This window comes from Chaetodon trifascialis, chromosome 24, assembly GCF_039877785.1.
Source record: "Chaetodon trifascialis isolate fChaTrf1 chromosome 24, fChaTrf1.hap1, whole genome shotgun sequence".
NCBI lineage: Eukaryota > Metazoa > Chordata > Actinopteri > Chaetodontiformes > Chaetodontidae > Chaetodon > Chaetodon trifascialis.
Window position 1 is genome coordinate 9,612,067 of NC_092079.1, and position 27,863 is coordinate 9,639,929.

Genomic DNA, 27,863 nt, shown 5'->3' on the forward strand with positions numbered 1-27,863 from the left:
AACTGAGAGGTCAAGAGAAAGGCTTCAAGATCACGTTCTTCTGCACTCACAGTTTCAAGAACTGCTTTCTAAGTTGGCTTTAATGGAGAGTGTACATGGCGCTGAGTTAAAGATAGTTTTAGTGTCCTTACCTCAAGGCCAGAAATCTGTCAGGAATGGCGGTAATCCCCCAATCGGTGATCTAATTCCCAAGGAAATGCAACAAAATCTCCCCTCCCTCTGTCCTAAGAAGCCTGATTGTACCCAAAACACTGAGATTATCCCGTTGCACTTGACGAAAACATGTATTTGTTGCTTAATTCTCTCTTATCTCTATGCACAAGTCTTAAAAAAGTGCAACACCGACTTGAGGATTTGTTCGTTTTTAGGGCATATTTGACATTAAAATAAAAACACCTGTGTGATGTTTCATTGAGAAAACACTTATGAAAAGCATACTTATTTTTAAGTTCTTTGTAATACACTATTCATTAAAGTGTACTTTATTTTCACTTCATTTGAAGTATATTTAGGTATTTTTCCAACATGTTGGTGATATTATAAAATTGTACAAGTGTGTTTTGAATACGAATAAAACTTGAAGATGTACCTCTTCCCTGAAGGTTTCTGCCTCAAGTCAGATGACAACAATTCCCATGATGCCACAGTGCTGCACTGTTTTGATTCAGAGAGCTGCAGTAATGCCATTCTGTGCACTGACACACTGACATGTAAAGAGATCTGTTAAAAGAAACATTCAAAATGAAGATCCACTCACCTGCATTGGACTTCAGTTATTTCTTAAGTTATTTCTATAAATTCCCACCTGGAGGAAATTTCCTTTGCTTTCTTTCCTGTATTAGTTTTTTTCAGAAAAATAATGAATTTTCCCAACCACATTAAACTGTGGGAGCAGATTCGTTAGCAACGTCCATCAAATGAGTTTATTGCCCTCTGTTATCATTTAAAGGTACAATACATTTGACATCATGTAAAAGACACAGGTGAGAGTCAGCCAGCTGAAACACAAAATGTCAACACATCCACACCAAAGTCCATTGACAAAACCACTGATTTTACACACAGGGCAACAGTATGACCTGTGTGTGGCATTTTCATAGTAAACAGCTGTTGAGGAAGAGAAACTTCACCGTCCGCGCAGGGTTTAAACCATGAACACCGACATGAGCTTATGAACATTATCTTCAGTTTGCATTTACAGTCATTCAGCTGGATTCAAAACAGCACTTCATGTTTAACCATTACAACAAAATGTCACGTCCTGCCTCTGTAGTTTGGTGTGCAGGTCAGGAGAGTGAGAACACTGAAACAGAAAACCATGAATTGTAAGTTCACAGCGCACTCATTTAAAGAACCGTCTCTGGTGGACAAAATAATGTGTTTCCTCCTTGCCTAAAGTGAGGTCTTTTGGGAATTAGTTGGTCAGTTCTGAAGACAATATTGCTTCGCTTGTCTGAGCGTCAGGCACATACGGTCTCAGCAGTAACAAGAGCTCCTGACCAGGCGTGGAAGAGCGTTATTAAATGGAGTTTGATCCTAATTGTTTTAATTCATTTGCAAAAGCCTCAGCAATGCATGCATCCAACCTCCAACCTCCAACCTCCACCTTTACGTGCAGCGTAACAATAGCTTTAAATTCAGGATCTAATTTTCTGTTGCCGGGTTTTCAAAATCCTGCAGGGAAAGACAGCAGCTTCCCCAAAATTACTCCCTCAGGCCTCTGATCCACTGGCTTTTCAGCTGTTTTAACCATCTGAGGAAACAAAAGCCATGATATTTAAAAGAAAAGGCTCGGTCATCCTCTGAATCCCCTCTTAAGCCCTTTAATAGACTGGCTTGTGTGACGCAAATCTCAAATAAGCAACAATGTCTGACGGTTTGTGCTGTGAACGGTTTTAAAAAAAGAACAGTTAGCATTAACAGATGGCGCGCAGAATCAGCTTTTCTATAAAAACAGCGTTTGCATTCAGGGGGCGGCCCTGCTGAAACACCACCTGCAGCAGGAAAACCTGAAAATGAAGCATCGCCCAAACGTTGACTTATTTTACAGATGAGCCGATTTTAAGATCTGGTGGCGAGTTTCTCTCACTCTCTGCAATGAACACTGTTATACACAAGAAGACAACACAAGCTTTCTTTTCTTTGGATGTCAGTGGGGTTAAATGAAAGAAAGATTACGGATGACTGCAGGTCACAACACCACAAAGCACAACAGGAGCACATTAGGCAGGAAACTTGCTGTCCGATAAAACAAAACAAAACAAAAAAAGAACATGCATATCCAAAATGTGCATTTGTCAGTTTTTAAATGCTTCATTCAGCATGAAAAGAAGATTTTTTTGCAACATATAAAGGATCTGAAATATTGAATTTTCACTTTAAAGATGCATATTTTTTTACTGAACAGTAGTGTTTGGATACCAATCAGACTCTGCAGACCTGTCAGTGTTCATTATGCTGAAAACTTGGCTCAGAAACACACACAAGCCTCTGAGATTGTCCAGGAAACAACATTTTCTCTTCACTTCACTTGGCTTTTTGAAGCTTTAAAAAGAGGCAATTTTCCCAGCCTGGTTTTGCATTAAGGTTCTACGATTTACCTTCATCACAGTCTCTGTTAAAGCTGGCAAACTAATGTTACTGTCAGGGTCAAAGTGTGCATCCGGAAAAAAGATGTTCAGCGTCAGAAACAAGTCCTGGTGATGAGCTGTCCCACAGAAAACCGTCACTCTCCAACCAGCAGCACGGCGTCTTAAAAAGGAAAGCTGGAGTAGCTGTTTGGCTGCCAAAGATGGTGTTAGAGTCGGCTAATTTAGCCACTCACTAAGTTTAACTGCGTTCACCTGCCAGCTGGTGTAAGTGGAGAGTATTAGCATCATTCAGAGTTGTAGCCAAGTCACTTTACATTTACCTAAAGCATGCTGCACATGGTGTGTTTTGTATTATTACGGTATGAAAGCTAGCTGTAAACTAGCCTCTATGGTTCCCACAGAAAGCTCAGGGAAGCGATGTGAGCTGGTCTTTCATCGGACATGGGGAAGCCTTTTCTTTCATGAAACCAGAAAAACTGCGTTTGGAAACACGCCTGATGAAACTTAAATCTCACCTATGTGTCACATGACAAAGTGTGTTTTTTGGGTTAAAGAAACCAGCTGTAATACTGCTGAGTCAGATGATCAACACGAAATAAAAAGTGTCAGTTTCATAAAGCCAGCTTTCCTTGTCATGTCAGTTTTCTTCATGTCAGCATCGGGTGAACAACAAGAAACGATCGTGCACACCGAGGGCTGAAAAGGAAAGTCTGGATCCCCCTGAAGGAAAAAACAGGTCCGAGAAAGCAGAGAACGAAGCACTCTCATTGGCACTGAATAAAAAACACTCGTATGAAGCTTCAGTCAGTCAGTCTCACTGCTGTAACACTGGACGGTGTGAAGTGGCTCATCTCTGGCAGTGTAACACCAACAATATTCACATGTGCACCTTCATCATCTCTGTGTGTGTGTGTGAGTGTCAGAGAGGGGGAGGTGGTCCCGCCTCCACAACAGCAGCAGATGGAGCTGCCGGCAACCTGTTCATATGATCCTCTGCTTCCAATTGGTCGCTGCGTGCATCACCCTGAAGCCCGGTTGATCCCGGCACTGTGATTGGCTGTGGTGTTAGGCGGGACGGCAGCGCGCGGATCACTGAGGAAGCAACGGCGCGCTCGTCTTAAGTGATCTTCTCATGCTGGATCTGGTAGTAACAAGCCTGGAGTTGGAGAAGCCACACAGATAAAACACATAAAGATCCCACATCATGATTTTATTCATGCTCATCCTTTTTCTCCTGCATTTTTGGACAATTTCCAAAGTCCTGAAAATTGAAATTTTGACCCTCCGGGAACAAAATAAGTTTGGAAATATACAGAGGAAAAATGATATTATTTCTGGTGCATCAAACGGCATATTAATTTATTTACTGAATCATTTACTTACTTTGGATTTTGGCGGTTTTGGTTTAAACTTTATTCGTGTGTTACCTTGAGTGTGGTGAACATGATGCCGTGCTCTCCGTGCTGAACATAGGGGTCCATCAGGTCTTCGATCAGACTGACCTCTGACCCCAAGTTCCTGATTCTGAGGAAACAAACAGAAAAGCAGAAAATCTGTTTGATGAGTGTCATTTGATTTGGGGATTTCCCTCACTGAGATCAACATTTCTAATAAAAAAAACAAACCAAAATTTTCAATTAATTATTCATTCTGTCTAAAATACATTGTGCGTAAATGTGTTTGGATTACGGCTGACCGTGCACGCAGCACCACGTAGAGGAAGACGGGGAAAAGATCGTCCATCGACCACAGGAAGTCCTGCTTGAGCAGCGACTGAACCTCCTGAGTGATCTCCTCAAAGGTGAGCTGGATCACCTGCAGCTTGTCTGACGGGGTGAACGTCGTGCTGCAAGCCAACAAGGAAACTTGATTTAGGATTAGAGTTTATTGCTCGAGAGCTTCTTTCAGAGTGTGCAGCATGGAAGGAGCTGCAGCTGCATTTCCTGAATGAAAGGAACCTTGAACCTTGCAAACAAAGGTTTTTTGCCTTTTTGGTCCTGTTTGTTTTAGCAATCAAATGCAGTGTCTTCCATGTGATGCTGTACCTGATCTGCTGTAGTGTTTCCACTGCAGAGGCGAAGCAGGCGTCCTTGGTGCTGGAGAGGACCTGGAGGAGACACACAGGCCAGAACAAATAATGAATCACTTACATTAGAGACAATCAAATGTGTGACAGAGCAAACAACTAAAGCGCACCTGCTGCTTTTCCCCGAGTGCAGGCATAGAGACGGGAATGGAAACAGGCCAGAACTTTCTGAGGGGGGGAGAAACAGAGTCATTGTTTGATTGCAAAACATGAAATGAAGCCAAACTCGGCTTGTGACTTACTGCTGGACGCCCAGGAAGGCCAGCAGGGCCAGGTCGGGCTGCTTGTTGAGGCGGAGAACACACTCCCAGTAGACGTCGTCCTCTCGCTCCTTGTCCAGAGCGTAGAGGGTGAAGAGTGGCGGGTAGAGACGAGGCAGGAGGACGGGAAGCAGCAGAGCCAGGCTGCTCACCACACGGCTGAGGAGACACAAACGAGAGGCGAGTGTCACCTGAATGACCCCTGAGGAGCACCAAAGCTTCAGGGGGACACTGCCAGATCTTTACCCAGGTTTTGGTGAATCCAGCGGGGCATCGCTCGCGCCTGGCTCCTTCTTGTCCTGGAGGTTGGTGGTGGGCTCTGGAATTAGACCGCCCTCTTCTGGCAGGTCTGGGAAGAGGAACCTACAGAGCATTCAAGAGCACACACAAACTGATGAAAAGCAGAAATTCTGCCTCAGCCAATGGCCTTGCTGTGCATCCATATGAAATGAAGTTACGGGCAGATGATCGCCAAACTACCTGACGATTTGGAAGATGCAACTGAGGTAAGACTTGATCTCGTTGACAGCCTGAGGCAGCAGCCGGCGATTCGCTCCAACACCCACGTAGGTCATCCTGTAGACCGCCACCAGGGTTTCCACCAGCCGGCCCAGCGGGTGGAGGGGGGTGTCACACGCCTGGAGGAAGGAGAGAAAATTATGGGTACATGTTCTGACTGCTTCCCATTTGATTTACATGAGAAGACGTGCAGAATGTGTATAAGAGGACACAAACGTCCTCAGGATTGCAGGTTTACCTTGATGAGGTAGAGGCGGATGGTGTGATATCTCTCCATGGTGATCTGCCCTTCGTGCTGCGGGATGACCTCCAGACTCTCCAGGGTTCTGCTGTGACTCCGAGACAACATCTCCGGACTGACAAAACAAATATGTTAGAAATTCTCACAAATAACCAGCTGAAACGCTGAACGTCACCCTTTAAAGTTGGCCGTAAACAGATAATTCTTGCACCTGTCCTGGATGTGTCGTCGGCTGGTGGTGAGGGCCACGGCAATGTTCTCCCAGGCTTTCCAGTGCTCTCCCCGACCCGGCGCCTCGCAGCCCAGCTGGTTCCAACACTCCTCAAACACCGACTGCCACTTATCCTCCGCGCACACACACAGACGCCCCAGCTTCCTGCCACATCACACACAAAGCATACACACAGTGTGTAAACTAAGCATCATAAAAAGCCAAAGCTGTGTTGGATTTGTGGACGTTAGGGACGCTCTGAGCTTACACAGCAGCCCGGGTCTTCTCTTTGTCCGTGTCGAACATGTGTGGTTTAAAGTAGGACCCCGCCACTTTGAGGCCGGAGCCCCATTCGCCACTGAAGGAGCCCTCCAGGTAGTCACCGTTTGGCATGGTGAGAACGCCCTGTGAGAGAGCCAATCAGATCATTCAGAAGTCAGGCTTAAGAGGTTTAAGTTGAGTTGAGCTCAGAGTCAAAGATGACACTCGGCTTTCTTCTTCACCTTTCCGCTGAGGGTCCAGTCGTCAGAGAATTCCCCCTCGTACGTGGTGTCGTCCTCTGACAGGAGGATCCCAGTGCCCTGAAAAAAGACAGGAAACAACTCATTTCCTTCTGATTCTTCTCATTTCTTCTCAGATTTGTTTTAAAAAACACACAAAACATGACTAAAATCAAAGTGAGGCGTGCTCACCATCATCTTGTTATCTTTAAAGGCTCCTTCGTAGTACAGACCAAACTGAGTGACGACGACCCCGGTGCCCTGCCGCTGGTGGTCCTGCCACATGCCCATGTACTTCTCGCCTCTGGATGGAAAACAGACAAACACGGAAACAAAACAGACAAAAGAAATCGATCAGCAAATCTGGCATGGAAGAAAAATGTCACCACACTGAAGTTAGACTCCAGAAACAGCCGTAACTTGTCCGACAGAGATCGTGAGCGTACTTTGTGATATCGTCGAAGACACCGTAGCCGGTCTTCTTGTCCTGCAGCCACTGGCCAATGAAGACACTGGGGGAGGAGGTATTGAGCTTGCCGCTGCGCAGCATGCCGTGGCCGTGTCGCATGCTGTCCTGGAAGGATCCATCGTAAACTTCACCGCTGGCGTAGCTGCAGACAGACGGAGGACGTTTATTCTCTTCATGCAAGCAACGAATCAGCTGCAGCTTTGCCCTGATCATTGTCCCGTCCCACAATATGGACAATACAGTCCCAAAATCTTTTCATCCACACTCACCTGTATGTCCCGAGGCCGTGCATTTTGCCATCCTTCCACTGACCTTGATAGTGATCGTTCTTGTTAAGCGTCTTATTGGGAGCGACAAAGTCACCGAAGCTGCACAAACACATAAACGCATGAGAACGACGCACACGCAGCAGCTCACAACCACCTGCCTCATCGAGAACACGACATGATGTCGGCAGCCAGCACTCACCCATCTTCCAGTCCGTTCTTGAACGACCCTGTGTATTTTCTCCCATCAGGCCATTTTAAAACTCCCCTGGAAAACATGATCAATCATTCTGACAAATCAATACTCTAAATATCCAATCAAACTGCAGGGAGCGTGTGTCCTACCTGCCGTTGGGCTTCCCGGCGAGCCAGCGTCCTTCGTATGTCGCCTCTTTCAGCCGTCCGTCCTTATAAAAAGTGTAGGAGGCCGTCCTGGAGATGGGAGGCTCCAGCTTTTGCCCAGACCCTGAGCTAACTGTACCTGGGTCCTGCCCCGCCCCACTCAGGGCCTGGTCCACCGCCTGGTTGATGGAGCGAAGCCACTTGGCCTAGCAACCAACACATGCACGCTTTTAAGGAAAAGGCAACGGTCCAGTCCATTTGAGGTGGAAATGCAGTTTTGAGACCTACCTTCTCCATCGGAGAGGAGGCCAGAAGGGTGAACGTCTCCTCTGGTGTGATGACCTTTAACCCATATCTGCACGCACATGCACGCACACATTGAAAAACACAGTAGAAGGAGGTAAAGAAAGAAATGAAGAAAGCAAAGAAGGAAAAAAGGAAGAAAAGTAAAGCAGGAAATTAAAATAAGGGTGGGAAGAAAGGAAGTGAAGAAGTGATGAGACAGAGATATGAATATTCACATTAGAACAGAGGTAAGAAACAGATAAAGAACTATTTAAAATGACTAAACACAACAAAATGAGACAATTCCATTCAAAAGCTCAATTTCTGGAATTAAAATTAACTAAAAATTGAGCATTATAAGCATCATAAAAGTCGCCTTTATGGCAGAGCAGCTGCATTGGATTCACTCAGACTGTACAGGTGTACCTAATAAAGTGAGACAATGAGTGTGATTATTAAGATGAAGATGAAGTAACAACTATTCCAATACATCAATGCATTTTAACATTTTTGGAAGTTATTTTTCAGTAGACGACGCTGTGTTTGAGCAGACTTACAGGCCGGTGTTCTCCTCTGGGATCGGTTCCACCCAAAGCGTAGCCAAAGGGAACACATGATGGGTGGAGAACTGGAGGACATGAGAGTAACAAGCATGGCGGATGGAAAGGAAAGAGGGAGGGTGCAATGGGAATTCAGGGAAAAATGAGGAGAGAAGAAAGAAGGGGAAGGTGAGTGTTTGGAAAGGAAAAGAAACAGCAAACATCATAAATCTTATGACATATGAACAGGAAGTGAGTTACAGCATTCTCTCAAAGCAGGTTTCTTATCACTAACAAGAAAAATGCTGGGGAAAATAACATTGCAACAATTCTACAAGCAGGCGACTGGAAGGAAGGAAGTAAAAAGGAAGACCGAGAGAGGAAAACTAATGGCAATTTCCTGACTCACACATGGAGAAGACAAATGATATACTTGAGCCTCGTCGAGCAGCAGCATACTTTCCTCCCTGCTACTGTTTAATGTTTACACCTCAGCCTTATTTATATGGTTGGAGGAAGTAAAGGAAGGACGTGGAGAAAGAAAGGAAGTAAAAAGAAGAAAGTAAACAAGAAGAAAGAAGTGAAGTAAAGGAGAAAATACAAAAGAAGTAAAGAATACGGAAGTACAGAGGAAGGACGAAAAGCAGAGACGGAAGTAAAAAGGACATAGAAAAGGAAGCTGTCAGGAAGGAGCAGGATTGAAATGTACAAAACAATGGTGTCGACTAGAAGAGAGAACTGAAAGAAAAAAGGAAGAGGGGGAGGTAGTCTGGGGAAAGAACAAAAGGAGGAGGTAAAAGAGAAGCAAAGGAAGCAAATAAGTAAGTAGGTAATGATTTAAGGTATGCCAGATGTGTTAACAGCTGAGCTTGCACGCTCTACATCAACACCCTGCTTCTCATTCATACAAAAAGAAAGTAAAGAAAGAAAGAATGTAAGAAGGAAATGAAGAACAAGAAAGGATGTAAGGAGGCAAGGAGGAGATACAAAGTAAGGAAGGAATTAAAGGAAGTGAAGATAAAGGGAAGTAAGGATAAACATTAAAAAGGGACGTAAACAACGTACAAAGGAAGTAAAGAAAGAAATGAGGGAAAGAATGACTTTGTTTCTTTGGACACTGACAGAAGTTCAGGGAGCAGCGGGACTGAAATGTGCAACCACGGGATTAAAAGACCGAGAAAAACTGAGAAAAGGGAGACAGGCAGGGACAGACGGGAAGGAAATTGCCCTGGAAAAGTGAACCAGAAACTGTTGGTGGATTTGAAAGGACAGTATTTTTACTCGAGTAAATATCCTTGAAAGATTGATTATGTGATGCCATCAGCGGTTCATTTTATCCTTTCCAATCCTGCGCCAGTCGTGAACCAACAGGAAAAACCAAGGCTTCAACAGGAAAGAACTGCTGTGCAGAAAAGATGGCGGAAAAAAGGCTAAATATTTTCATTTAGGGTTTCAAGCTGGATTTTGACAACTGCAATGTGACAATATGCAGAAAAGGAACAGTAATGTATGAGAAGAGCACCTTAAAAATGCATTAAACCCATTGAGCCTTGGTTGCAGTCGGTTCATCCTTCCATGCAGTTTCCCTCAGCAGGCAGAGGGTGATGGTGGGGATAGGGCTGGGTATCATCGGATATGTTCAATGAGCAGTGCACCTACAGTAAACTAGTGTTTCAGAGCAAGTACCTGGATTTGTCAGGTATTTAATGTGCAGACAACTGATTTTCTAAAAAAGTATGCGGCAGCTGATGATGTAAAGAGGAAACAAAAAAGAAAGAAGCACAGGTGGAAATAAGGAGGAAAGCAAAGAAGGAAAGGAAGTACAGAAGGAAGGACAATGGTAAAAATGAAGTAAGGAAGAAAAAAGAAAGGAAAGAAAGAAAGATAAAAAGAAAGGAAAGAAAGTAAAGAAGTACAAAAGGAAGGAAGAAGATAAAAAGGAAGAAAGAAAATGAATCAAGGAAGTAATTGGATTTTATCTGTATTGCTAAACCCTCGTTTAGATGATGTTCGCTCCAGGGACAAAACTGTGTCTCTGAAATATTTGTATTAACATTTGTGCATCATTAGCACATCCTCATTCTTACTTTGGTGCCTGATTCAAGCCTAGCTATGACCTGCTTTCCAGGAGTGTGTGTTTGTCGTGATGTTGAGCGTGAATCAGCTCCAACAGGGCTGAATCCTATGACACAGAGCCCTAAGCCCTTCATACACACACGCACACACACACACATACAGAAGAAAAGGAAGTGGGACGGGGGAGAGCACGGGTTGCTGCGCTGACATTAGCTTCTGGCTGCATACTTACAAGATTTTTATAAGGCGCCACGCCCTGACAGCACGGAGGCAAGCACATACAAACGCTTGAAACACACCAAGTTACAGAGTCTGAAATACGGGCGGCTTCATAAGAGTGAAAGAGGTGATAAAAAGTGTGTGAGCGTGTGTGCGGGGCTGACCTGCGCATGAACCAAAGCGTCGTTGAAAAGGATGAACCAGTTGACGGAGAACCTCCCAGCGTTCTGCAAGGTCAGAGCTTTGTTGCTGCTCTCGCAGATCAGCCGGCGGTGAGGCTTCCTCAGCGAGTCCTGACGGTACACAATGACACCATTCAGCTGCAGGCGACACCATGTGACACCTCAGTGTGAAGGATACGTTCGGCGGTAATGAAGAGGAACGCATGCGGTCAGCGGGTTTACCGTCATTTTGCCAGGGAAGCTCTTCCAGAAATGGAAGGTGTAGTCGGCGTCCTTCTTTTTCCTCTTGAGCTGGAGGGCCAAAGCTTCAAACCTGGAGCAGCTGTCCTGCAGCCTCTGGTAGTCAGTGGAGGACTGACGACACACATGTAAGTATTACCATGAAGTATGCAGTGTGGTTTTCTAACATCTACATCATGCGCGACTGTAGGCTTGTTTCACCTACCACTTCAAAGCATGTGGCCAGTTTGAGCAGCAGCCGGCCGTATTCGTGCAGGTGGCGAGTTGGGAGGTAGAAGAGAGCCACCAGGAGGTCGGCCATGGCGGGGTTCTCCTCGCTGCACTCCGACAGCTTCTGGAGCAGCTCGGGACTCTTCCCAAAGAAATCCCTTCAAAGAAAAAACGACCGTCATTGTGAGTTTGAGTCACAGCACCTTGATTTGTGTGTGTGTTGATGAGCGCTCACAGTGAGGGTTTGGTCAGGCTCTGGAAACCTCCCATCACCTGGAAGTTGCCCACATCGCTGCAGTACCTGAGCAATGACGAAGAGACAAGCGTGCAAAGTTAAATCTCCTGTTTAAAGACTACAAACATTCAAATTTGCGGTTTGTTCTTATCAAGCACATACTCGTGGTAACAGTCGAGGAAGATGCCGGTGTGGTCCAGGATGAGCAGGCTTTTGACGTCGCGGCCTCGCCGCAGGTTGGCAGTGAGGCTGGCAGCGTGCTGCCCAGTGAGGTGACACAAGATGCTGAATCGTCCCGCCAGAGTCTGCAGGAGCCCGAGGGTCACCTGGCCGAGGGCTGAGCTCAGAGACTCTGGAGAAGGACGGCACACAAACAGAAGGAAATCACAAAAACAGCGACGATTCAAACATTCGTGCTGGTCTTTTTTGTCCTGATGTGTCACTCTTACCCAGCTCCAGCAGGGGGCGTATTATCTGCGTCTTGATGTTGCACATCTTGCAGTAGAACTTCCTCTCGGCTGACGCCAGCTCGTGGAGGCTGGCGATGAAGCCCATCACGTTCCTGTCCGAGAGCGCCACGCACCGCTGGCCGCCCGCAAACACGTTGCTCACGTAACGCAGCTGGAACACACACACACACACACACACACACACACACACACACACACACGTTTCCTTTCATTTTAGATTTCTCTTATGCTGTGGGTATTAGCCTCAGAGCCTCTGTCCTTACATTCATGCAGAAGGGCAGCAGCACAGGCTGCTGGGTGTAGCCTCCCCCCACCCGCTGCTCCTCTTCCTCTCCTCCTTCCGCCTCCTTGCCGTGGCCCTCTTCCGCCTCCTTCACCTGCTGTCCACTGTAATAAATGATGGGCTGGATGCAGTCTCCGTCTGCGAGCAGGAGGGAGTGTCTCTCTCCGGCGCTTACGTCCCAAACCCGGATCCCCTCTGACAGCTGAAGCAGGGAGGAACACGAGCTCATGACCATTCATAAATTTCTGTGCATTTATGAGTGTGTGAGGGGGGTTTCCTCACCTTTGCGAGGCGTGGGACAGTGCTGGGGGACTCCATGTGTCCAAGCTGACCACAGCTGTTACATCCCCATGAAAACACCTGGAAGAAGGTGCACACAGAGACACACAGTGGTTAATGGAAAAATCAGGGATTCTCTTGCAACTTAATTTGTCATTTGTTTTATGTTAACAAAAGTCATTCATATGAAGGCTTTTTCAACATTTCTTCATTCTTTCACTGTAACATATTGCACAATAATGTGTGCATTAACTGCAGTATTTATGAACACCAGCAGTACAGATTCAATAGATAACACACAGACTGAAACTATAAGAGCAGCGCATGTTGTGGTGTTGTGGCCCCGGTCTCAAAGGGCTGTGATTCACACAAACCACCAGATGTCACTGAGCTTTCTGAGACTGAAGGCCTGAAGCTTTTTTGGGAAGAAACAAAGCTTTAAGAGGTTCATCAGAGTAGTCCAAGCTGAGCCAGAGGATAGATTCAAATAAAAGGCTGGACTTAAGTTGAAAAGTCTTTTGTTCAGCTGCTTTAGCTGTTAGCTGTGATGCTAAAAATCTGTTTTTGTCCAAATACAAAAAGAAAAATGACTCCTTTTGAAGCATAAAGGCAAAAAACATTCAACTTTTGAAAGGTAAAATAGCGGCGCTGTGACCGAAGTCGCTGACTGACCTGAGACTGAGCGGTCAGAGCGAGGGAGTGATGAGCGCCGGCCGCCACTCGCACCACCTCCTTATTGTTCAGACTCTTGATGCACAGCGGCTGCAGTCTGCAATCAAATGCAACAATGACTACATAGATGAAGAATCAGTGTGGAGCATTTAGTGCCATCTGCTGGTGAGGTGGCAGACTTCATACCAGTCTGAAAGCTCACTGACAGATGCAGTGTGAGGGGACGTCCTCCTACCTGGCCAGACTGTCTCCATGTCCCAGCTGTCCGTGCTCGCATTGGCCCCAGCTCCACACCTCCGTCTGCAGGGTGGGAAACACCTCCTGGGCCTCAGGGACCGGCCCTCCCAGCGGGGTGAGGGCGACTGCACGCGGCCTCGGACGGCCGGCTTTCCTCAGCAGCCGTGGCGACACTGTGGGTGCACAGACAGACCAGTATCCCTTAAAATCTCTTCCTTTTTCCCCCCAGTGCCGGATATTTCACCACAACGCTCAAATCACTGAAAATGTGCATGTTTTTAAAGGAGCACCTCGACCTGAATGAATCTCAGGTTCAAAGTTCGGCAGAAGAAATCAATGCGTGCTATCGAAACAAAAATATGGCTGCACGGAGGCGGCGGTGACTTTCATCAGCTCACATCAGCCAAGTCATGTCAAACACATGCTTCCACACAGCAGACAAATAATGAGGAGGAGCCTGCAAGCAGCAGACAGAACAAACACTGAGACAGGAAGCGAGACTCAGGAGGCCAAGCAGAGAGATCGACTTGTTTTTCCCAGAGAGCACTTTGTTGTGCCTGAACGTCATTTATTTATTTGGGAAAGACAGACAGTCAAAGTCCATCTGTTTTCTATACATGCTTATTCCTCTTTGGGTTTGCACAGAAGTTATCTGATAAACCTCCCTTAATCACACCCAAAAAAAACCTCCATTCTGCTTGATTAAATCTGCTAAATCCTTCCAGCGTTCGCCTGATCAGTGGAAAAACTCTGTGAGGCTGGAGGCTAAACATCAACCTGCATTCCTCAGCGTTTTTAATCACACAAAGGCGACCATTCAGATGCCTGACCCGGCTCAGATGAGTGGCACTCACATGCACTAAGCTGACGTCCTGGATCACAATTAGCTGTTTCCAGAGAGGCATTTTTTGGCAAAATTGCTCCTTTTGGAGAACTATGACTTATTTTCTCCTACCCGTCTTGGGACAAGTTATTGTCCTGGGAGTCGCATGCTTGAGTGGATTTAAGAGCTACTTTCCTTTATAGTTAATTAATGTAGCTGGACTTTGAACAAAGATGCCAAAAGATTTAAAATCTTGAATGCCAACTATTCAAACGTGATGCTTCTTTACTGTCAAATACTCCTGATTGCCCTGCAAGAGAGAAGGAGCAATGCATCTTTATTTGAAACTCTAATGAGAAAATTTGAGTCCAGTCCGTCTTAATTATCAAATAATCTTTAATGTAATATTCTCATCAAAATGTCTGCTTTTCTCTCTGTTTTGTAAACTAAAGCTCTTCAAATTTTGGGCTGTTGGTCGGACAAAACAACATTTGCCACTTCCTGTGTCCAACTCCATGCAGGTGACGCTGAGCTGCAGGTGACGGAGGCTCACAAAGACAAGCCTTTGCCGTGCTCACGAGCTGGATGAGGAAGCCAAACACGCAGACTGACACCAACCAGCACATGCGCGAGGCGTACTTACGCAGCAGGGCATAGGAGGAGGATAAGAGGTGAGCAGCGTATCTACCCTGTGAGAGGAGTCCTGGAAGCGAGAGGCGGCGCCGCAGGCTTTCAGCCTCCTCCTCGCGGATGTCCCCCGTGCTGGAGCTCTTCTTGGCCTGCGTGGAGTCCTCCTGGCGGACGCGCTCTGCCGTGTTGTCGCCCACGACGCCCGTGAGCCCCGCCGACCCGCTGGCCCTCGCCGCTCCCGAGGGGAGGTAGAAGTTCATCATCTTTTTGAGGGATAAGGCCTCATAGGTGGACGCGACCCGTTCGCCCACCGCCGAAGCGCAGGAGGCCACCAGGCTGTTGAGCGTGGAGCCGGGGGTGGAGGAGGTGAGGCCTCCTGCTGAGGGCTGGAGGAAGAGCAAACAGAGATACGCATAAACACACAGGTGTAAAAAGAGAGCAGCAGAGGAGTCTGGGTACTATAAGATCTGTAAGAGTGCTGCATTAATAAAAGTAGAGCCTGTTTGGATTCACAACTTTTTGACGTTCAAATAAAAAAGAAATACTAATGGAGGCAGATCACAAAGCCACAGTGACACCACACATGAATGACTGAAGGGAAGCGGGGTGTTTTTGACTGTTAAAGACAGATCAGCAGCACATGACTCACCAGCAGAGTGTGCAGCCCTCCAGCCATCGTCTTCGCCGTCTGCTCAGCCTGCGTGCTGTCGGACAGCTTCTTCAGGTAGTCTTTGACAGCCTGCTCATCTGGATAGGGTGAACTCTTCGCCCCCGAAGCAGCACCGGCTTTGGACTGGGCCGAGGGGTCAGAGTCTGAGGCTGGCAGTGCTCCGTTAGCCAAGACCGACTCCTCTTTCACCAAGTCCTGATGGTGAGTGGGGTCAGAGGAGGGGTCAGCACCTTTAGCAGGTGCCAGGGACTCTGAGGTGGAGGTCTGGGAGGGGAGGACTGGCTCGGATGGGGATGTTTTGAGCCCTGGTGTGGGAGCAGGCGCCTCCAGCAAGGCCCCATCCTCAGTGAGCTCCACACCGAGGGGGCAGTAGTGACCGTCAGAGATGATGACGTGGTCCTCTTTGTCTGTCATGGTGTACAGCAGCTGGTTACACTGTCTGCATTTGTCCACAGGGGCCCGGTGCATGTCCTGAGGGCCCAGGCAGCGCACCAGAGCCAGGCTGTGCGAAGCGCCACAGGCCACCTGCAACACATACCTGCCTGCCAAATGCTCAACTCTCTGTGGTTTCCAGACAGGAAAGACGGTGGCGTTGAGGCCCAGCTGGGACCCACTGCCCCACGCCCATACCTCTCGCTGGGCCGACAGCGCCAGGGTGTGCCGCTCCCCACAGGCCAGCTCCAGCACGGGGACCGTCTGAGGCGGGCTGGTGTCGGAGTCCACCACAGCAACCGGAGTCGGGTTGGGGACTGTGCTGAGGCCTGACAAGCCGCACTGGCCAGCGCCGTTGTCCCCCCACATGTGGACGCCACCATCCTCTGTCACCGCCCCGCTGTGGAAGCTTCCAGCTGCAACAGCGACCACCCGCTGGCCGCTGAGCGCGCTCTCCAGGGTGGGTTTCTCCGGCTCGGGCACTTGACTCTGCTTCCACGCCAACTCCCCAAAACTGTACACCTGCCCACCTAAATCAGGAGCAGCAACAGCACAATAACCAAGAGGAACACGGCAGGTTTTCTCATCTAGTCACTCATCGCTGATAAAAGTTTAAAGAAGTCTTACCTTCCACCAGCAGGACACCATGCCGGCTGCCCAGGGCGACCTGAAGGACAGGCCGGGGGAGGAGCAGCCTTTCTGGTGTGACACTGCAAGAGTAGCCCTTCCAGGTGTGGAGCAGGCCTCGCTCTCCACCGCCGTCGTCCCCAGAGCTGAGAGACGGATCAGTTAGAAACATATCGCAGCACTTCAGTCGCATCAGTTCACAGAGGGCTGTGTTGTCAAGCACCACACTTGCCCTTTAACATTCTACATTTAAAAGGCACATATGCATCCTGGGCGGCTTCTAACACGCTCTTCAAACAAGAAGAACTGTAAAATGACTGGATTTCAAAAAGAGAAGTGTGTGGCTGACAATGGCCTCCAGCATTTAGCCTGAGCCGCTGTTTCATCCCACGTCCTGCGCAGCATTACATGCGAACAACAGATATTTTGTGGGTGAAAGCAGAAGTGAGCACAACTCCATCCGTGGGCGATGTCACATGGTGATCACATCACAGCTGTGGGCACAGAGCAGCAGTTGAGCAGAATAATCCTATTTTGCAGGACTTTTTTGTGGATGGACCTACCTCTTCCTCTGGGTTTCCATCTGTAGGGTTTATTTCTCCATCAGCATGTCAGACTCAGGGCTGCTGCTGCTGCTACTGCTGTCATTCCTGAATACAGACCTGCAAGTCAAACAAAACACGCCTAATTAGCTGAGAGCTGCCAAACAAATGACCAGAAGTATGTGAGCCTGACTGTCAACTTGAGTTTTAGGGGAAAACCAATCAAGAAATCCTTGCAACAAGGAAGACCAGATGAAAACTGAAATGAAAACAGTTATAGTTTCCCTTCCATGACTTTTAAATCTTTACTTCTGTCTTTGGTAGGCGACCTAACAAAGCCGATTTTCTCACAAACATGAGCATTCATTACCTGCCACCTCAGGCAGGTGTTTCCATCTGTTTCTGGCTGGTAGCTACCGTGTTAACGTTAATCTTGCTAGCTAACATTAGCTAAGCAGTCCTGCTAACTATCTAACCCGCTAGCCCTAAGCACAGGTGACTCTTCCTTATTTTCGTGGATAAAAAAAACTCTTTTTTCTTACCAGCTGGCTTGACACAACACTCCCTGAGGTGCTCACTGAGACAGGGAAGCAAACTACACATCCACTGACTTGTTTGGCAGCTAACCGCTGCTGGTTGTTGCTCATCTGGTGTTGACACAGAGAGGCGCTGCTCACGACGAAGATCGTCTCCGTACGAGAGGGCTTACTCTGCAGCGAGACCGAGCGACAACCATGCGGACGCAGTACCACCTGGTGGCGAAAGTGGTGTAGTACACTCCCAAACATCAACGCTGCAATAAGCACGTTACACGAGGAGTGTCAACGCTATCTGCTTCTAAAGAAACAAGGAAGCACCTGTAAATTGACCTGTCAGCTGGGAATTGAATTGAACTGACTGATCGATTAGATGTTGTGACCATTGATGTCCTCTGCTGACAAACAGAATTTGCAGAAAATGTTCAGATGATAAAAAAAAATGTTGGATAGTAAGTTACATTTTTCACATGCTGAGTCAAAATGGTTCGATTAAGATGAAATAATAACATGGTGAGTCAAAACTTTGACTTTCTGTCAAACTGAGATGATTAGGCGATTATAAAGCACAATTATAAGATGCAAATTCAGAATCATGAGGAAGTAAATAAGAATTATGAGCTTTTGATTGAAGTTGCTCCACTTCTCCTTGACTGGTGTCATTTCCACACACTGAGCATGGCGGACCAAATCAAAGTCAACGCTTTAATCTGCTGATTTGACCACTTTGCATGTCTGACTGAAATGATGTATTCAAACCAAAGACACCACTTCATACAAAATCAAGAAAAAGAGTCTGAGGTCGGACTGAAGCTGAGAGATTATTGACCTTGGTGGAGTGATCTTGGGAAAAGAGCTGAGAAAGAGAGAGAAATTGGGTGTTTTTTGAACTTCCCTTTTGGTCCTTTATACATGAATCTATCTTTGAATATAGCTTTGTATTTATCTTCAGTAATTTTGTTGAGTTGATTTTAAAAGACTTAATGCCAGAAAACCAATTAAATGCCATTTTTAATTACAGTGCCCTTTGAGAATGACCTTTATATATTTTTTCTCTCATATCTGCAGTACTTTTCCAAAAATTTCCAGCCTCCACAGATGTGCTTTCTGACACAATCAGACTTTACAGTCAGCGGCAGGAAATGATTTCAGCACCATGGAGAGCTGCAGCCTGGTGTCCAGGGAAAAACAACACATTTAGATATGAATGTATGATGTGATGAGAATATCATTTAAAGCAAGTGGAACGGATCGTATGATAAGCACTGGAGGAAAGACGGCTGGTAATTCTCATGGAGATCTTAATGGCAAAACCGACACATAAAATCTCTCAAGGATAATAATTATACATTCCAAGTATTTATTATGAAATAGCCTGAAAAGTCATACAAGCTGGATTAAATCACATTGTTATGTAGAGTGCTCATTAGTAAATCAATAGGATGTTTCATCAGTCAGCACATGACAGCCTGCAAAGACTGAATTATGTAACAGCTTCAGAAATTAATTATTAATTACATCGTTAGGTAGCAGTGTGTTATATTACTATCGTATTACTAGTACATTTTCTCAAGTACTGCACTTAAGTGCGTTTTTGAGGTACTTTTACATCTTGATCGCAATGAGTAACTTCCTTTAAGATATTTTAATTAAGTTAAAGTGGCAACAGTGTGAAAATGCAAGTAAAGGTTAGACAAATAAGTCCTGCGTTCAAAATCTTACTTTAGTGAAAGTACAAGTTTTAGCATTAAACGTACCCGTTATATAGAATGATCCATTTCACAATCATTTGTGTTTTTATAACTGTGCATTAATGTGCAGCTGGTAAAGGTAGGACTAAATGTTACCACATAAAAATAGACTATTTTTCTATGCTACATAACACAATTTATTATCTAATTTATATTTTGTATTAATAATCTTCATCTGCTTGTAATTCTGTCAAATAAATGCAGTTAGTGGAGTAAAATCGAGATTTTCAGTGCAGGACTAATGTAGTATTTTTACGTTGTGGTACTGCTATGTTTATCCTACGTACAGACATGAATACATCCTAAGGTGAGCGGCAGCCCAGCCCCTGAAGGAGCATCACTGGATCAGCTCGTGATGCTGGCTGTGGGGATGTGACTGGGATCCATCCAGCTGCTTGAGGACGAGCAGCACAGCTGGATGGAGATGAACGATGGAGGAAACAAAGGCTGAACGCCTCTAAGACGAGCTGAGCTTCACGTGAACACACCTGCAGTCCGTTTGTGTGGCTTGAGATGGAGCAGAGAGGAGATTTAAGCTGGACTTCAGTACTTTGCTGCTGCTGGATCCTCATCAGCTTCGGTGAGTGAAGCGACGTGTTTTCATGTGAAATGACACTGATCTGCTTTTCTATCCTCCTGTGAGCACTGATGGGACTTTAAACTGGATCTTTAGAGACTGTGTGCTCAGAATAATGAGAATAAAAACAACTCCTTCAACAATTTATATTCTTATTTTTCTTTAAAGTCATTGAAGAGAAATATTTGATGTTTTCTTAATATTTCTCGAAGGTACGTACATAAGTTTTTAAGTCTCCCGTTGCAATAATGGTGTAATATTACTCCAAAAATGTACAATATTCTTGCCCCAAGACGTATAAAATCAGACAACTTTTAACATGCTGCTCATCCTGGATGGTGCTCTTACATTTTCAGCTATTTGTTTTGCGGTCACTTTTTGACTTTATGATATTTAATAGTAGTTGTATCTCCTGTGGGATCACATGGGAATATTTGTGGTACCTAAAACAAGCATAAATAATGTGAGTGCGTTTTAATCACTAATTAAAATGTCATGCATTGTGGCATAGAGAGGGAAACATGGAGACGGAGCAGCAGCAACAGGATGAAGAAAAAGAACATTTTATCAGGAAATCAGGACCCTTTTTCTCTTTCAACCATGTAATTTACTGTAAATAAGATACAGCACGGTATATATCATAAAACAGGGAGTTTGTGTGTGGACGTCAGTGTTGGAGAAAGTCTCAATGCTGAATCCTGGGACACAAACTGCAGCTTAATCCTTCAACATGTTATCTGTGTCTTCTCCGCTGGCAGAACCTCACCTGAAACATCATTCTGTCGGTTATAAATAGCCAATATAATCACAAAAACTGGCTTTACGCACAGTTTGTGCTCTTGGCTCGCTGTTTCTTGCACTGGCTAATCCTAAATTGCTTGCTGGTGATGCCAGATTGCTTGCCAGAGTTCAAAGCTGTGTGTGTTTTCAGACACACAGACGGAAGGAGATGGACGGGGAAAGAAGAGCCGTGTGCGCTGTTTATTTAACCCGCAAGACAAATCAAATCGCATCCGACACAAAAGGTTGAATGCTGGGAATTAAAGAGGTTTATTCCAAGCATGAAGCCATGAATCCGCTGAGTGATGACTGCAGGAAAACTTGGCTGCGTGTTGCTTTTTTACGCCCGATTCAATTATCTTGGATGATTTTTGCTGTGTAACATAACACTAAATCAAAGCGGAGATCACAGTCTGAATCTGTGGAATTTCATGAACAATAAAGTTCAGGTAATTGCTTTTTCCTGGAGGGAGGATACAGTGTTTCTGTCACTTTCTCATCTGTGATGGATGAGCAGAGGTCAGGGAATGACAGGGAGAAAAGTGGAGAATAGCCCTTTAAAACTGCTGAGAGTCAAGAGGTTCAAGCTTCAGAAAGGAGACTTCATTGAATTCCTTCCACACTAAAAAACAGTGAAGTGCACGAGAATGGCTGCTTATCTTATGCTATCATTTGTGTTATTTGTGTCTGTGTTGTTTGTCTGTCAGCGCTGGCTGAAGACTGGACTCGTCTTCATACTGAGGACGAGCTCTTCAGGAGACTGTTCGGGGGCTACAGCAAGTGGACGCGTCCGGCGAGAAACACCACCGACGTGGTGATCGTCAAGTTCGGCCTCTCCATCGCACAGCTGATAGATGTGGTGGGAACACACACACACACACACACACGGATGCAGATCCAGAGAAGCTGAAATATTTTACCCACATCTAGAGAATAAAGTCATATTAGGACTTGTTGTTTCTGTCAATTTGCTGCTTTGAAACCAGGATGAGAAAAACCAGATGATGACGACCAACGTGTGGCTGAAACAGGTACGACCTGCACTGAGTGTCTGAAAGTGGTTGAAACAACCTTTTTTTTGGTCTTATAACCGTCTTTTAAACTGGCAGGAATGGACTGACTACAAGCTGCAGTGGACTCCCTCCGACTTTGACAATGTGACGTCCATCAGAGTTCCCTCTGAGCTCATCTGGGTGCCCGACATCGTGCTGTACAACAAGTAAAAACCACACACACAGCTTTCTTTCACACTTCTGGACAGATATTCTTCTTTATAGAAGTCTTACTTCTTCGCACCTGAAAAGCTGTGTCATTCTCCAGATGTAAAACACATCTTCATGTAAGCACAGACGAGGACGAACAATACTTTCTGCAGGTGGAGCGTGAGATTCATCTGCAGTGATCAATTACCCACTTGATGCATAACAACGTGCTCATTCGCTGAGGAGCGCGTGAGGAGGGAAGGTCACTTCTATGGAGCCAAACAGCTTGATGGTCCCGTAGCATTTCTGCATATTCCTGCATATCAATCGCTAATGCATGCAAATTATCCTGTTGAATAAATGACCCTGATTCTATTGCGGCTGCACAGCGATCTTGCATCATACAGTTTGAGTCTGGCTTCCTCCCCTCGGGGGCTGAGGAAGTATTAATTCGGAAAATTGTCTGGATGGAGATGAAATTCTCTCCTCCTTCGGCGTTTGTTTAAATGAGCTTGCATCATGAATACAGTGTCGTTAACAGCCAGTGATCAATTATTTAATATTGCCTGTGTAAATTGGGCATAGCTTGAGGTTTATTGAATCACCTTTTGAGTTGGAGACATAATGAGGTGGAAAGTTTGGAGCCTCGCTGAACAAAAAACAACTGGAAAAATTGTCTTTTCATCCAGATTCAACCTGCCGGCGTCCATTCTCGTCTTGCCAGTTTTAGTATTCTTTTGCCTTTTCCCCCCTCGTCTCACTGCTCTGCTTCTTCCCCTCTTCTCCTTTTTCCAGTGCAGACGGAGAGTTCGCCGTCACCCACATGACCAAGGCCCATCTGTTTCACACGGGCCGCGTCCGCTGGGTGCCCCCCGCCATCTACAAGTCCTCCTGCTCCATCGACGTCACCTTCTTCCCCTTCGACCAGCAGAGCTGCAAGATGAAGTTCGGCTCCTGGACGTATGACCGCGCCAAGATCGACCTGGAGCCCTTCGAGAACACGGTGGACCTGAAGGTGGGAACGGGCGGATGTTTGTTCTCCTCCATCCTTTCCTTCACCTCTTGGCTCTTATTGCCTCTTTACCTCCTCACACACTCCTTTCTGAGGTTTTGTTTGGCAGAAGGAGGCCAGATGAACGCATTGATTAGCATAGCACTTAAAGTGCAGTTGAGGTTGCAGGAAACGTCATTGGTTTTACAAACAGGGTTGGACTGATGTCTGCACAACAATCCATCCAATAGTTGGTGAGATATTTCAGTCCTGCATTGTCACTCATTTCCAGGATTACTGGGAGAGCGGAGAGTGGGCAATCGTCAACGCCGTGGGCACCTACAACACCAAGAAGTATGACTGCTGCCACGAGATCTACCCCGACATCACCTACTACTTTGTCATCCGCCGCCTCCCGTTGTTCTACACCATCAACCTCATCATCCCCTGCCTCCTCATCTCCTGCCTCACCGTCCTGGTCTTCTACCTCCCGTCGGACTGTGGCGAGAAAATCACGCTGTGCATCTCCGTGCTGCTGTCGCTCACCGTCTTCCTGCTGCTCATCACGGAGATCATCCCGTCCACGTCGCTGGTCATCCCTCTGATCGGGGAGTACCTGCTCTTCACGATGATCTTCGTCACGCTGTCCATCGTCATCACCGTGTTTGTGCTGAACGTGCACCACCGGTCTTCGGTGACTCACACCATGCCTCGATGGGTTCGGAGGCTTTTCCTGTCGGCGGTGCCACGCTGGCTGTGCATGAAGCGTCCACACCACGGCGTCAGGCCTGTCAGGTGAGAGAACAAGGAAGGCCTCCATGTTTAATCAATACAAAGCTGTGCCTCAAATCAACCCTGATGACGCTCCTGAACTTTGTTTCAGGCGGCGCCACCTGACCGATAACCTCCTCCCCGTCCGGACTCCAGGCCCCTCCCACAGCACCTCCACCTGGATCACTCAGGAGTCCGCCATCGACCTCCACGAGCTGCACGGTCAGCTGATCTCTTCGCCTCGATGCCTCGGCTACGCCCTCCTCCCGCCGAGACACGCCCCACTCTGCTTGGACTGGGACACCCCTCCTGTGGAGCGTGGTTCGATCCAGAGCCCGCCGGCCTCTGTTCTGTCTCCTGCGGTGGTCTCGGCCCTGGAGGGGGTGACCTACATCGCTGAGCATCTGAGAGCAGAGGATGCAGACTTCTCAGTGCGTGCTGGCGTGATGATTCGTATCATTTTTAGTGTCTGCTGCTTTGCTGATGTGCAGACACTCACTGCCTCCTCTTCCTTTCGTCTTTTCTGTCCCCACAGGTGAAGGAGGACTGGAAGTATGTCGCCATGGTTGTTGACCGGATCTTCCTGTGGATGTTCATCATCGTGTGTCTGTTGGGGACAGTCGGCCTCTTCCTGCCTCCGTGGCTCTCTGGGATGTTTTAGAACAAAAGAGTGAATAAAACGATTCATCTGATGAGTCACGTGTGGAAACTTGTGTTTTTAAATTTCCAGGGGAGGAAGAGAACATTTCTGGCCTGACAGATGTGATTTCACCATTAATCATTGATTAATCTCCTTTTTGCTCGATAAATTACTCAGATGTTTAATTTATTATCCAAATTGTGGCTGAATAATCTGTCAGTCGACTAAATTTCAACACGAAAACTTCTGGATTAAAACAGTTTCTTCTCCTGAACTGCGTGCGTCTTCTGGTTTTAGCAGCACTGTTCTGTTGCACAACGGGTGAAAAACCTCATAGGAGACTTTTTTCACTGCCGAGCGAAAGAAGACAAAGGCACAAGATGTCATTTAATCCCCAAGAAGCCGAGATGATGAGAGAAAAATTGTGAGAGGGGAAAGAGTCCCTGATTGGCTAATTACTCTGAATGAAAGTTGCTGTCAATCAGAGGATGCTCAGCCTCTCTTGGACGCTCACTATCACGTCTTCTCCAGTATCATGTTGTATTCAGGTCAGCCAATCAGCACTTCTCTTACAAGTCATCCAGTTAAAAGTAATTGAAGATGTCCCGTGTTCATGAGGACCGCCGTTGGTTTTATCTGATTGAATTGTGTTGTTGTGCAGCGATCAGATTATCAGGGCCTTTCCAAGCTAAGAGAAACTGGGTCATTTCTTACAGTGTGCCAAACTCTCACCTTTCTCTGGCAGGTTCTTCCTCGCCTGCTCCACCTCTTCCTAACTGGTGACGTCCATCTTGAGGATTTTCAGATTACTGCAGCTCTGTCTGGCCAGACTCTGGGCACCGTCTCCTTGTGGAGACAAACACCCTGCAAAGACCACAAACCCCTTGTGGTCCAAGCGTGGAGCCAGCTGGTTTCCAGAGCCGCTGTCCTGCATGCGGCTGCAGAAAATCAGCTTGGCAAAGAGGAAGAGCAGCAAGGCAGACATGGAGACGATGCCAATGGCTTGGCCCATGAAGAAAGTTGTGTTCATGGCGGTGATGAGTGACTGTCTGCTCTATAATATAAGCCTGTTTTTTAACACAGCAGCCGTTCATGGTGGTTTCTCCTGAAGATGTGTGAGGGAGTCCATCCCAGTTTGTTCAGGTTTTCATGTGAAATTAAAAACACCTCTTTGTCCATGAACAAAATGTTTTTTCATGTTTCAAAGGCATATTTCATCATTTCATCTGAAAGGAAAAGAAAGGCTCTTTAAGTTAAAATTATGAGCCAAACACTAAATTCTAGTTCTAATTAAAACTTGTCTCATTATGAGTTCAGTCATAGTTTTGAAATTATAAAGTCAAACAATTACACATTTAACTCAAGACAAGACTTAGGATCTTAGGAAATGGATTTCTCACCATTTTTCTTTCTGTATTTTCATGTAACATCTTTATTTGTTCTTTACAGATTACAGAATGCCACAGGAAAACAAGTCAGCTCGCACACTGTTGGAGATCCAGTAATCACTGTCAAACTCCATGAATTAATTCATGTTTGATATTAACTTGAAAAAGTCAGTGACTCTGACAGTGATTCATGTTACAGTCGGACGAATTCCACTCCATCAGAAGTCACAGATTATGAAGCTGCGATGTGGTTTCACGGTGCGGAGGTGAAGAGCAGTGCCTCCCCTGTGTGGTGCAGGCATGTCATTGCAGATCACTGTGGCAGTTTTACACACAGGAAGTGAGAGGAAAACGACTCCAAATAAGTGCTAAAATGCAAACAAATGTTCCCCCCATTGTCCTCAATGAAGGAAATGAAAAACAGCGTAATGCAGAGAGGTCTTCGTCATGAGCAGTGACAACAAATTGCATAGAAACAAAACATGGAAGGTGCAGCCTGCAAACCGTCCTGCGCTTCTGTACAGATCCGTCGTTTATTTTATCCTTTCTTTTAAATTTAGCTGCTTGACCTTGATGCCTACTTTCACAGAACACTGTGACACTATTCTGAATTTCAGCCTAATATTGACATACAGTTCCTCCCTTGTCCTTAATTAAGCTATAAAGTTGAATTGATCACCATCTATAAACTAACGTCCCTTCCTGCTCGCTACAAAGAAGTCAACAGTCAGTAGTTCTAAAGCTGCACAGCGGCTGCAAAGTGACTCAAAAGACGAATATTTTCAGTTTTCAGTGTCAGCAAATGCCAGCAAAAGACCAAAACCAGCAGTGAAATGTTGTCACAGGATTTGTCTTATTTCTCTGCACCATAGAAAAACTGTTAAAAGCACATCAATGAGCCACACTGTAGCACTGGGTGACAAGCAGCAAATGTGTGTTAATCTGCCGTTGAATATAGTCCCCACTGCTGTGCTCGAAAACAGCCGAGGCCTTTTTACAAAAATGAAGCTATATATTTAAAGATTTACATCGTCTACGAGACACAAACAGGACGTTTTAAAGGAACTGAGAGACACATGAACACGTTTTTAGTCTTTTCATGAGATTGGTTGACAATAATAAAAATACAGAAGAAGACAAACATCATCCTTTGAATGCAGGGAGTGTTGTTCAAAGCTGAAACATTTAATGGAGGAAGTCTGTAGGAGACATCCTCAATGCACAGACAGACGCTGGCTGATGGACAACTGCCTGTTTTTACCTATTTTATTTACCCATAATTGAATTGAAAGATGTGACTTTAATGATTTCTCTCGATTTAACCTAAATATAAATGTTCATGTGGCTGATATTATGTCAGTGCTTGATCAGGGATTAGGCAGTGCTGTTCATGTGCGTTCTCAGAAGAAGAAATAAAAACCAAAGAGCTTGACACCCCCGGACAAAACATTCATGTCTTCAGTGCGTTATGCATAAAATGGCATAAGTAACTAATGCAGTACAGTACCCTAAAAACACTAAGGTGGTGGAAGGAGGAACTGTTCATTAGTGTGACAGCGAATCACAGTGAACCTCCAATCAGATCTAACCTCAAACCTGTGAAACAGTCACCAGGTGACACGATGGTCAACAGAAACAGATTGTTTGATTGTACCCAGTCTGATCTCTCACATAACACACTCTTTCCCGTGGCAGAGCTCTCCCTGGTCCAATCAGGTTTCGACTTTCCCGTAGGTGCCATCGGGCGGCCGGTAGTGTTTGGGGAAGGCCTTGAGCTGCAGCGAGTTAAAGGCATATTTTCTGCATCCGACGTTCTTCACAGTGTTTTCTCGACGGCAGCCCTCGCTGAGGAGACAAAGCAGGGGTGGGGGGTGGGGGGGGTGTTCACAGACAGAACGAGAGCAAATAAATAGGAATGATGGCTGTGAATGACGCTGAAATTGTTTTAAATTGTCCCTTAGCAGATAATGATACTTACTCTGCTGTAGATTGAGGGATTGACAGTCAATGAGTGACAACATTAAAGTCAAATGATAAAATGCACTTTCTCCCACTTTGACCGCCCTCACAGCTCATTCTTTGAGTGCTACT

At 46.0% G+C, this 27,863-nt stretch overlaps 3 protein-coding genes across 10 annotated transcripts in view; 1 reads left to right on the forward strand and 2 right to left on the reverse strand.

The window, feature by feature from the left end:
• Window positions 1-909: 909 nt before the first annotated feature.
• als2b (alsin Rho guanine nucleotide exchange factor ALS2 b) lies at window positions 910-17,806 on the reverse strand. 4 transcript variants are annotated; one of them, XM_070957675.1, is made up of 35 exons: window positions 17,679-17,806; window positions 17,158-17,256; window positions 16,595-16,740; window positions 15,515-16,497; window positions 14,924-15,251; window positions 13,411-13,585; window positions 13,176-13,272; window positions 12,507-12,584; window positions 12,205-12,426; window positions 11,921-12,092; window positions 11,634-11,823; window positions 11,472-11,537; window positions 11,232-11,394; window positions 11,009-11,140; window positions 10,769-10,897; window positions 10,618-10,641; window positions 8,328-8,398; window positions 7,774-7,840; window positions 7,489-7,691; window positions 7,346-7,411; window positions 7,147-7,245; window positions 6,855-7,019; window positions 6,601-6,712; window positions 6,412-6,489; window positions 6,177-6,313; window positions 5,909-6,073; window positions 5,695-5,812; window positions 5,418-5,575; window positions 5,184-5,300; window positions 4,920-5,096; window positions 4,788-4,845; window positions 4,637-4,698; window positions 4,288-4,437; window positions 4,019-4,115; window positions 910-3,747 (listed from the first exon to the last, which is right to left on the reverse strand). In XM_070957675.1, the coding sequence occupies exons 2-35, from the start codon at window positions 17,175-17,177 to the stop codon at window positions 3,709-3,711; spliced, it is 5,064 nt and encodes a 1,687-aa protein (XP_070813776.1). In that variant the 5' UTR covers window positions 17,178-17,256; window positions 17,679-17,806; the 3' UTR covers window positions 910-3,708. The 4 variants fall into 4 exon arrangements, with proteins under 4 accessions (XP_070813776.1, XP_070813774.1, XP_070813777.1 ...); XM_070957673.1 differs by having other exon boundaries at window positions 14,879-15,251; XM_070957676.1 differs by lacking the exon at window positions 10,618-10,641.
• A 1,600-nt stretch (window positions 17,807-19,406) lies between these two features.
• LOC139351984 (neuronal acetylcholine receptor subunit alpha-2-like) lies at window positions 19,407-25,564 on the forward strand. The gene is made up of 8 exons (XM_070993965.1): window positions 19,407-20,003; window positions 21,488-21,639; window positions 21,767-21,811; window positions 21,890-21,999; window positions 22,778-22,997; window positions 23,266-23,768; window positions 23,857-24,175; window positions 24,280-25,564. Exons 1-8 carry the CDS (start codon window positions 19,937-19,939, stop codon window positions 24,403-24,405), a joined length of 1,542 nt encoding a protein of 513 aa, XP_070850066.1. The 5' UTR covers window positions 19,407-19,936; the 3' UTR covers window positions 24,406-25,564.
• Window positions 25,565-25,804: 240 nt separating this feature from the next.
• The window catches only part of LOC139351982 (inositol polyphosphate-4-phosphatase type I A-like), a 34,562-nt gene continuing 32,503 nt past the window's right edge, over window positions 25,805-27,863 (reverse strand). For all 5 annotated transcript variants that reach the window (XM_070993962.1, XM_070993964.1, XM_070993963.1 and 2 more), the window contains one exon: window positions 25,805-27,617. In XM_070993962.1, the coding sequence (XP_070850063.1) occupies window positions 27,485-27,617 (133 nt within the window). In that variant the 3' untranslated portion in view covers window positions 25,805-27,484. The remainder of the gene's footprint in view (window positions 27,618-27,863) is intronic.